The sequence below is a fragment of the Phyllostomus hastatus genome, unplaced genomic scaffold (assembly GCF_019186645.2).
Source record: "Phyllostomus hastatus isolate PE091 unplaced genomic scaffold, TTU_PhHast_1.1 phas_contig_210, whole genome shotgun sequence".
In the NCBI taxonomy this organism is placed as follows: Eukaryota; Metazoa; Chordata; class Mammalia; order Chiroptera; family Phyllostomidae; genus Phyllostomus; species Phyllostomus hastatus.
In genome coordinates this window covers 19820165-19833676 of record NW_025333737.1, presented here as the reverse complement: position 1 = coordinate 19833676, position 13512 = coordinate 19820165, and the positions used below count along the sequence as shown (strand labels likewise).

Here is a 13512-nt window from a genome sequence, read left to right as displayed (position 1 = left end):
ATTTAAAGTTTCAGTTTCAATCTAAGAAAGAAAAGAGACTGGAGAGATGAGAAAGAAGAGCAAACAAAATGTAGAAAAATACATATGTGATAAAGTATAATGTGTATTATGCAGAGACTAAAGAGGGGTGTGCTGGAACACTAATGGCTTTGTAGTGAAAAGATCAGGATTTGTTCCTTGTTGCATCATGGTGTGTGACCTTGAGCAAAGTCACAATGTCTTTAAGGCTCAGTTTCCTCATCTATAAAGTGGAATCATAATGGCAATGTCTTCTACCTTGAGGTGCTATTGTAAGGATTACAAGGGTGAAAAACAACTTGTACACTATAAAGCCCTATAAAAATAAGGCTCCATAGATATATTGCACTGTTGAATCTTCAGAAAGGAGGACAAAGGGGGAAAAGTCTAGAAGGCTTTGGAGTCTGACAACCTGGATTCTTATTCCAATGTCATGGCTAGTAGCTTTGACGCCTCCAAGCGAGTACTTAATCCTGTTTTCTTCTTTTTGATAAATGAAGACAAGACCACTTTTTTCACAGAATCAAATGAGAAAAAGTATGCAAAGAGACCTACCGTTTGGTATGTGTTTCATGCCCTCCACTGCCCCAAAATACTTATTAAAGGAATGTCATCAACAAAGGTGTTCACACTGTAGCGTCTTTCTTTTTTTTTTTAATTTTTAAATTTTAATCTTTGTTCAAGTACAGTTTTCTCCCTTTTACTCCCATTCCAGCTGTAGCGTCTTTCAACAGATAAAGACGCTAGGGCAAAGCAGAAACAGATAAAGAAAACTGAGATAGATCCAACTAAAGTGGGAACCAACATTTAGACTTGGAATTGTCTTAGTTCACCTTATCCACTTGGAGCTAGGGTATCCATACAATAAAGCATTCAGAGGTGGAGAGCAGGCGGCGACTCAAGTGTCCTTTCGACTCCGGGAGTTCGACGTGAGGGACCCTGAAATTCTTAATTGGAGCCGGTTACCATGGCGACAGTCTCTAGGCAGCATCGGCTGAGCTCTCTGTAGGGCTAGAGGGTGGGCCTCCGCCGGACCCTGAGCGCGCTCCCGCCACCAACTTTCCCTCCAGATCCGAGGAGGCGCGCTCCGCCCCCGCCCCTGGGCCGCGCACGTCCGCACTCGGCGGCGCGCACGTCTGCGGGAGCCCTCTCCAGGCAACCTAGTGCTGATCGCTCGTGGCGGTGCGGTGGTTCACCGCCCTCGTGGGAACCCGAGGCTCGAGAGTAGCCCCCCTCCCTTTCCTGGGCTTCCCCCTTGCCACTTCCCGGTCGGCCCCGGGGCTTGAGCAGCGATGGCCGGCTGCATCCCTGAGGAGAAAACTTACCGGCGCTTCCTGGAGCTATTCCTGGGCGAGTTTCGCGGACCCTGCGGCGGCGGCGAGCCGGAGCCGGAGCCGGAACCCGAACCCGAACCCGAGTCGGAGCCTGAGCCCGAACTGATAGCGGCTGAGGCAGCCGAGGCTTCTTCGGTCGAAGAGCCTGGGGAAGAGGAGGCGGCCACGGTAGCCGCGACGGAGGAGGAGGAGCAAGAGCAGGACCGAGACCCCGAGCCCGAGGAGGAGGCTGTGGAGGAGGAGGAGGAGGAGGCGGCGGCGGCGGCGGAGGGCGAGGAGGACGAGGCTGAGGCAGCCCCGGGGCAGTCGGCCGTGCCGCCGCCGCCGCAGCCCCAGCTGCCGCCGCTGCCCCCGCTCCCGCGGCCGCTGTCGGAACGCATCACCCGGGAGGAGGTGGAGGGCGAGAGCCTGGACCTGTGCCTGCAGCAGCTCTACAAATAGTTAAGTAGCGGGGCTCGGCTGGGGGTGGGCCCGCTGTCCCTGCCGCGTCGGCCCCTCAAACTGCTGTTTCTACGCTCCTCACCGGCGCCTGGCGCCGCTGAAAGCGCCCCCGCTGGCTCAGACTCGGGCGGTCGGTGGCGAGCTGCCCACGCCTGCCCCGGCCCCCGCGCCTCCTGCCCTGCCGGGAGGCGATCCCCGGGCCCCGGCTCCCTCCCGCCGGGCCGGACCCCTTCTTCCCTTTCACCTCGGCCGCCCACTTCTTTCTCCACTTCACAAACCTTTTACCCTTCGTGCCTCGGAAGGTCCTTCCTTCCAATTTTGAGAGCTCTTTCTTGTTCCCAGCTCCCTTCCTCCCGGAGCTTTTCTCCTGCCGGGGTCTTTCCCCCCTGGTCTGAGTGCTTGTTGTTTGGCGGCGGAGACGCGCGATCCGGTTCTAGGCTGAGCTGAGAGGTGAATCCTGTGTAACCGCAACCACAATGATGATACCGGCCCCATAGCCACAGGAGGAGAGACAGGAGTCGATTTTTCCGTCGGGCGCTCAGTGCTCAAAGTGAAGAGCTCTTTAGGTGGCTTAATACACGGGAGCCTAATATCCTGGTTTAAAGATATTTGATAACTCATAATTGAGGGAGGTGGGAAGGAAGTGGGAGGTAGGGGTAAGCAAAATTTTACAAGCGAGCCTTCAGGCGCAAGACCCCTGAGAATCAAGCCCTAATTCATTCAAGTAGAAAAGTGAGGCCGGTTTAATAAAATTGCAATTAGGTGCAGTATTTTCAGTCCATTAAGTAGATGGGGTAGGGGAGAGAAAGCAGATGGCCTAGCCACACAGATGAAAGTCGAAAATAGAAAGGTCAAGGCTTTGCTTTTCATCCCAGTTCTGGTTTTTTATGGGCTTGAAATAGAAGTGGTTTACAATTGCATCTCCTCTTTTTAAATGGAATTGTTCTGAAATAATGACAGAAGAAAATACTAACAAGTTTCTGGGAACATTGGTAAACCTGGCAGTCTTCTGCCGTTTGGCTGATAGTTGTAAGGAAAGGTGTTATGCTGGCCCTCCAAAAGTTTATTGCTGCAAGTGTCACTGCAGTTAAATTCAAACTCACTTCCAGGATTTCCTTAAAAGACTAAGTTAAGAGGATGGCTAGGAAAGTAAATGTTTTCTCTTTATCCAGCCTGACAGACACCTGATCAAATACTTTCCCTGTTAAAGCAGAAGTTTATCAATAGGGAAAAAGCATTTAACATACCCGCTGAAGAAGTGAAATGTGTTGATGTTCCACGCTTTATAAACTGTTTTAAATTTAATTTTGAAATAATTGATTACCAAAGTAGTAATAATGCTTTTTGGCCAGTGGAAAAAAAATGACGTGTAATACCACTACCCAGAGACAAACAGTATTGACATTTTAAAGTCTTCCTAGTGTTTGTAAACTATAATGGAATGTCATTTATGAAATGACAGACTTATGAAATGTCATTTTTAACACTATTTAAAGACACTTAAAACTTTTTACTACAAAACAAAATTAAAATGTTTACTAAAGTGGAAGAATTTATCTCAGCATCAGACTAATTCTATTTTGACAGTCCTTACCTTTACAAATGCTGTTATAGAGTGAAAAGGTGTATTTAAACATTAGAGAAGGTCCATTAGGAGAGTCATTAGTTCAGAACAACTATAAACAATTGTCATTCAAGGTTTTTAAAAGAATGAACTGTATGTGAAGGGGATGGCAAGTAGATGTATTTCCATGTCAAAGGGCAGCAAGATTAATTTTGATATATGTATAAACTAGGAAAAGTATTCAAATGATGAAATAGCTATGTAATTGAGAATAAAGTCTGGATTTGAAGTACAATTAGCGAAAGTAAAGTTGGAAAATATTATTTCACTTTAAATCAGAGATTTCATCATTTATACTGTTTTTTGCAAAGGCTATTAGCCTGTTCTTACTCATATATAAAATGGCTGGCTTGTTTATGTAAACTTCAAGGATTCTTAACAGATAAACCCAAAACCAAACCAAACCACTTAGAGTTTAAAAAATACACTTTTAACACTTTTTTATTTATGAAAGGAAATCATATCACTTAGTTACAAGAATCAGTACTGGAAGACATTGTAGGGATAGATAATTTTCTATTCAAGCACTTTATTTTACAGATGAGAAAACTATGGATCCAGATTCAGAAATGGTTCCAACATTTCTCAATATAATTTGTGAACCTCAAAACTCTCCCTGACATATTGAAATGTTTGATTTTCAGATTTCCTAAGAAATACTTTAAAATAACTCTGAATAGGAATATGCTGGAATTGCTTATTTGGGGAAGGTAAAGGTTGTTTTTCAAAAAATTTTCTCAACTACCTACCCACTCTGTTTATTTTGGGGAATTCTTAATATTCTTTAAAAACTGTCCTGCTTGTCAAATGGTGCTAAAGTTCTTAAGTGAAGTTACCTGAACTATATATTCACCAAGTTGATAGTTGGGATTAATGTAAGAAGAAATTAATGCTATGTGTAATGCCAGTTTCATAAGTCTAGTGTGTTTTTTCTGTCAGTATTTTAGAAATGCACAATATGTAACCACTGAATGGACTGAGGTTCTCTGAAGAAAAAATAAAGGTGCTTATTTTCTCAATAGTGTTTTATGAATACACTGGTTGCAAATTTACTTTCAAAAGAATATAGTAAATTTTTTTTCAACATTTTGCTTCTCAGAAGTTTAGAATAAGAACAGCAGATACATTTTTTATCATTCTTCATTTTGGTAAATTCAAAGATCAGGACTAGATTGAGATAAGCAGTTACTTAGGTAAGTAAAGGATCAAGGTTTAAACTGACAAAATAAAGTTATAATTAAGTTTAAAGAGTTTTTTAGAGAAGTATTTGGGATAAAGTTTTTGGTTTAGTCTTCAAAATGGGAAATATGTACTTAGATCTTCCTCTGCTGGATAACAACATTTAACATTTTGAAAGAAAAATAATTAAATATATTCTAATGATGTAATCTTAGGATTTCTAAAATCAGGGAGCCAATCTCCTTGAAAAGGAGGTGGTGAGATATTTTATATCTTTAAAATAATTTGCAACTAAAAAATTTATAACTGATCTTATACCAGATGTGAATGTTGAGGCTACTTGTATAGATTATTACATGGGTCAGTATTGTGTATTTTATATCTCTGAACTATACTGAGGATAAATTTTATTTATTTTAATCCTAAAGAAACAAATAATCTCAAGTTTTTACTAGTGTTATGTGTCATTACATTTTTAGAGCAGTGTTTCCTCAGTTATGCATTTGTCTGGGTTGGGTTTCTCAACGGGGGAGAGAGAGACCTCAACAGCCTGGCAAAGTTAAATAGTTCCAGAGGGTTTACAGTAGTAATGAGGGTGGGTGTTTAAAAAAGGCTTGGGAGAGAAAATCTTTGATTAGAGACACTAATAATTCAGATATTTGAGCTATGTGAATCATTAATGACTTTTGAGATAGGTCAGAAAACCATTGAACTGTGTCTCACTTTTATATATATAAATTGGAAAATACATGGATGCAAGTTATAATATTCATTTAAAACTACACCATTTTTCATATAATGTTCATTATAAGAAGTGGAGAAAATGACATTAGCAAAAAAGAAAAAAGTAAATACCAACCATTCAATGTTAACTGTGCTTTTCAGGTTTTTCTCCTACCTCTCAGGCTGCCACTTACTCTCTGAGTTTTTGATACACTGCCTGTTCCTTTAATATTGGTGTTTGGTCCTTGACCATTCAAATCTGGTTGACTTGTCTGTAGTCAATATCAATCTGTCCCTTGACTTTAGTAATTGTAGTTATGCTAATGGCTCCTGATTCTAAAGAATCCCTGTTTTGACAGCTAATGGAACAACTAACTCTACCTAGGTGTCTAAAATGGTTCTCAAATTAAACTATACAAAATAAAACTTTAAAAGATGTTATTAATTTATTTTTAGAGAGAGGAGAAGGGAGGAAGAAAGAGGGAGAGGAACACTGATGTGTGAGAGATACATTGATTTGTTCATATCCATCAGTTGCCTCTCACGTGTCCCCAACTGGGGATCTGACCAGCCACCCGGGCATATGCCCTGACCAGGAATCGAACCTGTGACCTTTTGGTTCAGAGGCCATCGTTCAACCCCCTGAGCCGCACCAGCCAGGGCTAAACTGTCCGAAATTGAGTTCAGTCTTCCAACTCCCTCTATCACCCAAACAAACAAAACTAAAACCTGGTTCTCTTTCTGGTGGGTCCATCCCTGACTTCTCCTCCTGTCACTCCTCACATTCAGTTAATTTTGCATTGTAAATCTCATAAATATGTCCCTCTCCAGTCCCACTGTCCTTTTCATCTCTTGCTAGTCTTAACTCTTCTATGACATATTCTCCCCAGTGTAGCCAATGTGATCTTTCTAGAATCTAGATTATGTACCTTGTCTAATTGTATAACTGATACGTTTTTACTGTTTACCTGAAGTTAGCCAAACTTCAAAGTTAAAGACACAGTCTCTCAGACTGCCAAGTCTTCCCAAGACTTCTGACTTCAACTCCAAGGGGTTAGGGTCTTACTACAAAGCTACAGGTAAGAGTCTGTACATGACCACCTTCACTTCTGATGCCATCCAAGAGTTTGGGGGTTTCTTAAAACCACCTTCAGTTTTGGTAATTCATTAGAAAGACTCAGAACTCACTGAAAGCAGTTATACTAATAGATAAGAGTCATTATAGGGAAAATATACAAATTAGAACCAGCCTAAGGAAGAGATGCATGGGATGCAATCTATGAGGTCTCATATGTGAAGCTTCTATTTTACTCAAGGGACATGTTATCCTCTGAGGATCAGTGGTGTAGCATTGCCAGCCAAGGCAGCTCACATGAGCTTGAGTATCCAGAGTTTTCATTGTGACTTGAGTGAGTGCCCATATAGTTGAACTTAATTTTCAGTTTGCCCACTTCCGCTAAGTGAGATGCCACATGACCCAAGGGGCCCCATCATGGATAACAAAGATGCTCTTATTACTTCCTGGGGGTTAGAAGTTACCTGCCTGGAGCCAGGGACAAAGGCCAGACCTTTTTTGGGGCAAGGCCAAATCCTCAATACCTTCTTCACCTGTCTCCCCACTGCCCTCCAGATAAAATTCAAACAAGGCTTTATCATTATTCGTCCACACCATCTCACCTCTATACCTCTAGAAATATACTTCAGTTATTTTAGACTACTAATATGTTAATTTGAATGTGCTGTGTTTACTCTTACCTCTGTGCCTTTGCTTATAACATACTCTTTTGCTCTAAATACCATGCTCTGCCACCCTTAACCCATACAGTCCAATCTCTTATTCGTTCTTTAGGTCCCTAATTAACATCACTTTTGTTGTTCATGATCTCCATACTGATCATGAGTTAGGTGTCTCTTCCATGTGCCCCTCCAGAATATCCAGTGCTTATTTCTCTTAATTTTTTGCCAACAAATATTTATGTATCTTTTACTAGACCAGTAGACTTCAACATGAGGTGCACCCAAAATAATCCATTGAGGTGAAGGAAGAAAATATTAAAATCTATTTACTTGCATACAAATATGAAATTAAGTACTATTCATATTTTATATATTAATTGAGATTGGCAGTTTGTTTTCTCTGACAACTGATTTCATGTTAAAGCACAATAAATGAAGTATTCTGACAAAATGCAAGTTTCACAGTGTAGAGGAGTTAACAGTGGTACCCTCACTCCAATTTTCAGAACATTAAGAAGTATTGGAGTTTGCCTGCACTGATTAAATGGATTTATTCATTATATTGCCTAGTTTTAATAAAATTAACCCTCATGAAATGGACAATTGATTTTAAAAATTCCTGCAAAGAAATCTTGGCTTGAACATATTTATAGTGCAAGCAAGCATAAGGGACAACAAAACTAAGAGCCTCTACTTACTTTTCCCATCCTTAGATACATTAGCTTTTTTAAAAAAAGATGATGTAATATCATGATAAATCAGCAAAAGTGGATTACTAAGATTTACTGAAATATATTACTGGTGATAGTAGTGTGTATATGCATGGGTGTATATTTATATACTCTCTGTTGATAGGGTGCTTGGAGCAAGTGTTTGGAGGCAATTACATTAGGTTATTAGCTATATGTTTGCCATTATATGCCTACGCCAATAATGATAAGCACATATACAACACAATAAATATTTGCTGTTCCAGACACAGACCAATGGAACAGAGTAGAGAGACCAGAAATAAACCCAAGTCTCTATGGTCAATTAATATTTGACAAAGGGGCAGAACCATAAAATGGAGTAAAAAATGGCCTCTTCAACAAATGGTGTTGGAAGATCTGGACAACTATATGCAAAAAAATGAAACTCAATCACCAGTTTACACCATACACAAAAATAAATTCAAGGTGGATAAAAGACTTAAATATAAGTCATGACACTATAAAAGTCCTAGAGGAGAACATTGACAGGAAATTCTCAGACATTCCATGCAGCAGTATTTTCACCAATATGTCCCTTAGAGCTAGAGACATAAAGGAAAGAATAAACAAATGGGACCTCATCAAATTAAAAAGCTTCTTCATGGCTAAAGAAAACAGCATTAAAATGAAAAGAGAACCAACTATATGGGAAAACATATTTGCCAATGATACCTCAGACAACGGTTTGATCTCCAAAATATCTAAAAAACTCACATGACTCCCCTCCAGGAAGACAAACAACTCGATTAAAAAATGGGCAAAAGACTTGAACAGACACTTCCAAGGAGGACATACAGAGGGCCCAGAAACATATGAAAAGATGCTGAGCATCACTAGCTGTCAGAGAGATGCGAATTAAAACCACAATGAGATACCACTTCACACTGGTGAGAGTGGCCATCATAAACAAATCAACAAACAACAAGTGTTGGAGAGAATGTGGCGAAAAGGGAACCCTAGTGCACTGTTGGGGGGAATGCAGACTGGTGCAGCCATTGTGGAAAACAGTATGGAGTTTCCTCAGAAAACTAAAAATGAAACTGCCTTTTGACCTGGCAGTTCCACTGCTGGGATTATATCCTAAGAACCCTAAAACACCAATCCAAAAGAACCTATGCACCCCAATGTTCATAATAGCACAATTTACAATAGCCAACTGCTAGAAGCAACCTAAGTGCCCATCGGTAAATGAATGTATCAAACAACTATAGTACATTTACACAATGGAATACTAGACAGCAGAGAAAGAAGGAGCTCCTACCCTTTGTGACAGCATGGATGGAACTGGAGAGCATTATGCTAAGTGAAATAAGCCAGGTGATGAAAGACAGATACCATATGATCTCACCTTTAAGTGGAACCTAATCAACAAAACAAACAAGCAAGCAAATATAACCACAAACACTGAAATTAAGAACAATCTGACAGTAAGCAGAGGGCTGGTGGGAGGGGATAATGAGGGGAAGGGGAGAAAGGTTTTCAGGAACAACTATAAAGGACACATAGATAAAACCAAGAGGGGGGTGGAAGCAGGGGAGGGAGGTAGAGATGGCTGGGGTGGGGAGGGAGTGGTGGGGGGTAAATGCGGACAACTGTAATTGAACAACAATAAAATAATTTAAAAAAATTTGCTGTTCCAATGAATGAACTAAAAGATTAAAACAGATACTGTTCTTAGTATCTTAAACTTTTTAAAATGTAAATTTTTATATTCTCACGTTTTAAAACTTTTTGTATTAGAAAATTTGTTTTATTATTTTAAAAAGATTTTATTTATTTATTTATTTTTAGAGTGAAGGGAAGGGAGGGAGAAAGAGGAAGAGAAACATCATTGTGTGGTCACGTCACCTCCTGTGCACCCCCAACTGAGGATCTGGCCCATAACCCAGGCGTGTGCCCTGACTGGGAATCGAACTGGAGACTACTTGGTTCGCAGGCCAGCACTCAATCCACTGAGCCATGCTAGCCAGGGCTGTATTAGAAAATTTAAAGTATATAAAAAAATAAAATAGTGTACTTATCACCCAGTTTGATCAGTTTATGGCAAATCTTGTTTTCATCTACCCCCACATATCACACTTGACATCCCATTATATTCCATGCAGTTTTTCTTTTGGCTGGGTACAGTGAACTTTATTGATGGTGCATGACAAGGCAGGGCTCCCTAAGCCCCTCCTGTCTTCAGGGGGTCTAGGATGGAAACTGGAGATCAGGAGATTCTCAGTGTGTTGGGGGATTGATTTGGGGCAAGGACTCCCCAGCAACTGAGGGTCTCTCTTCCTGTCACTGGGGCTGGTGGTCCAGGGGGCTCTTATTCCTTGGAGGCCATGTGGACCATAAGGTTCACCACCCTGTTGCCATAGCCAAATTTATTGTCATACCAAGAACTGAGCTTGACAAACTGGTCATTGGGGGCAATGCCAGCCCCAGCACTGAAGGTGGAGGAATGGGTGTCGCTGTTAAAGTTGCCAGAAACAACTTGGTCCTCAGTGTAGCCCAGGAGGCCTTTGAGGGGGCCCTCTGATGCCTGTTTTACTACCTTCTTGATGTCATTGTATTTGACAGCTTTCTCCACGTGGTAGGTCAGATCCACAACTGACGCATTGTGGGTGAGGACACAGAAGGCCATGCTAGTGAGCTTCCCATTCAGCTCAGTGATGACCTTGCCCACAGCCTTGGAAGTGCTAGTGAAACAGGGATGATGTTCTGGGCAGCCCCTTGGGTATCACACCACAGCTTGACAGAGGGGCCACCCATGGTCTTATGGGTGGCAGTGATGGCATGGACTGTGGAGTCCCTCTTTCGATACCAAAGTTGTCATGGATGACCTTGGCCAGGGAGGCCAAGCAGTTGGTGCAAGAGGCATTGCTGATAGTCTTCATGGAGTTGTCATACTTGTCATGGTTCACACCCATCACAAATATGGGTGCATCTGCAAAAGGGGCGGAGGTCATGATCCTTTTGGCTCCACTCTTGAAGTGAGCCCCAGCCTTCTTCATGATGGTGAAGACACCAGTAGACTCTGCAACATATTCAGCACCTGCATCACCCTGTTTGATGTTGGCAGGATCTCGTTCCTGGAAGATGGAGATGGACTTTCCATTGATGACATGCTTCCTGTTCTCAGCCTTGACTGTGCCTTTGAGCTTGCCATGAGTAGAATTATACTGGAACATGGAGACCTCATGTAGTTGAGGTCAGTGAAAGGATCATTGGCAGTGACAACATCCACTTTGCCAGAGTACAAAGCAGCCCTGGTGACCAGGGGCCCAGTATGACCAAATCTGTTCACTCCAACCTTCACTGTTGTGTCTCAGGGTTGAGGCTGGCACTGTGCATGAAGACATGGCTGTGTGTCAAACAGGAGGAGCAGGGAGCCTCCATGCAATTTTTAAATGAATACTCAGTAATTTAATTATAATTCTGTTGGACATTTTAGGTGTCACCAATTTTTTGTTATCTGAAGAATATTGTGATGGTCATCCTTTGAGCATACCTTTGATTTTTCTTAGAATATATTTCTTGTGTCAGAACATTTAAAAATATTGACCTATTTAAGACTTTAAAAAAAAAAGATTGTAAGACAGACTTTATTCAAGAGGGACCACTGCGACAGTGGAGAGAGATCAGGCTCAACTCAGACTTTTGATACGTAGTTTTAAAATGTCCTCTGATAAGGTTTTATTAGTTTACCCTTTAAGCAGATATGAAAACACTATAGAGTGATTAAGGGACCCAGACTAATTGAGGGCCTCTCATCTTCAACTTGTGGTTTCCAAGTTTGCTTTAGGTATCAACATCCAGCTAGCAAACATAAGAATGGAGAATGATGTGGGAGGTTTTTATAGGCTTTCTTTAGAAGTGGTACAAAAGAAGATTGTAAGAAAGACTTTATTCAAGAGGGACCACTGCAGTGGGGGCTTTGCAGTAGTGGAGAGAGATCAGGCTCAACTCTGAGACTTTTGATACGTAGTTTTAAAATGTTCTCCAATAAGGTTTTATTAGTTTACCCTCTAAACAGATATAAATATGTCCACTTTCTGTTCACTTTCCGTTGACTTAGAATTCAAGTCATGTGGCACCATCTATGGCCCACATTTCCTAGCAAATTGAACTAGGAAATGTAGTTGCTCTTCTGTAGTTAGTCTACACAATGGAAAATAGAACATTGAACTTTTGTTGATAGCTGTCAGCCTCTGCCCTGCAAATAGTTGCATAGTTTGGACATGTTTGTGTATATATTCATAGATTTCTTGGGTATATACCTGGAAGTGGAATTGTCAGATTGAAGTTATATAAACTTGTATTTAATTACATATTGCCTGTTACTTTACCCAACAGCACTGTATGAAAGATCTGTTCTCTCCATGTTTTCACTAATCTTAGAACTGCCATACTACTTGTCTTGTGTTTTTACACAGCAGTGTGCTATTAATGTCACTCAACTATGTTGGATAGAGAATGCTTATAGCTGATTGTGATCCTAATTTAGGGTATTTTAGAAGAGGACACTTGTCTGAAAGTTTAGACCAGTGCTGTCTAGTAGGAATATAATTGAGCCACATATATAATTTAAAATTGTCTATTAACCAAATTTTAAAAATTGAAGAGACAGGTGAATTTAGTTTTAGTAACCTATTTCTTTCACTCAGTGTATCCAAATATTATATATCCAAGTATATTCTTAAGTAGTTTACATTTTTTATACCAAGTTTTCAAAATCCTGTGTGTATTTTATACTTACATCAATTTGGAATATCACATTTCAAATATTTAGTAGCCACATGGGGCCAGTGGCTACCATGTTGAGTGGCACAGGTTTAGACTTAATAAAAACTTGAATTCTCTAACACATATCTGACATTTAATTTCAAAGTCATATTTAAATGGATTCTCACATCATTTACCATGTACATCTTGATTTAGCCTTTGGAGGAATAGCAAGCTGAATTTATTTCCTCCAGATTTCTTTCTGACTAGAGAATAACCTGATTTAGATTATTGAATATTAATTTCTCATAGTTTATGGGGTAGTAGTTTTTTTAAAACATATTTTATTTATTTTTAGAAGAGAGGAGAAGGGAGGGAGAAAGAGAGGGAGAGAAACATTGATATAAGAGGGAAACATAGATTGGTTGTCTCTTGTGTGCGCCCCAACCAAGGATCAAAGCCTGCAACCCAAGCATGTGTGTGCCCTGACTGGAAATCAAACCAGCAACCTTTTGTTTTTCGGGATAGTACCCAACCAACTGAACCACACCTGTCAGGGCAATGTGATGGTAGTTTTTTTGTTGCTGTGTAACATGTTACCATAAACTTAATGGATTAAAACAACACTCATTTATTACAGTTCTGTAGGTCATCAGTCTAGGAATGTTCAGCTGGGTTTTCTGCTTAAAGTCTCAGGTCAAGGCCAAAGTCAAGGTATATGTCAAGCTCTGAACTCTTTCATCTGGAGGATCAGGGGAAGACTCCACTTCCTAGTCCACTTAGGTTAATAGAATCTAGATCCTTGTATGTTTGAGGTCCTTATTTTTTTCTGGCTATCAGGCAGGGGCTGCTTTTCAGTCTCAGAAGCCACCCACATTCATTCTCACATGGCTCTCTCCATCTTTAAACCAGCAATGGCACATCCCAGGTCCTTCTCATGCCTCAAATCTCTCTGGCTTCTCTTTCTGCTAACCAGAGAAAGCTTTCTGCTTTT

At 40.8% G+C, this 13512-nt stretch overlaps 1 protein-coding gene and 1 pseudogene across 1 annotated transcript in view; one reads left to right on the top strand and one right to left on the bottom strand.

Moving 5' to 3' along the window:
• The first annotated feature begins 1175 nt into the window (after positions 1-1175).
• Positions 1176-13512, top strand: part of PPM1E (protein phosphatase, Mg2+/Mn2+ dependent 1E) — a 126480-nt gene continuing 114143 nt past the window's right edge. The window contains exon 1 of the mRNA XM_045837469.1: positions 1176-1792. Coding sequence (XP_045693425.1) covers positions 1311-1792 — 482 coding nt within the window. The 5' untranslated portion in view covers positions 1176-1310. The remainder of the gene's footprint in view (positions 1793-13512) is intronic.
• Positions 10120-13512, bottom strand: part of LOC123816790 — a 75618-nt pseudogene continuing 72225 nt past the window's right edge.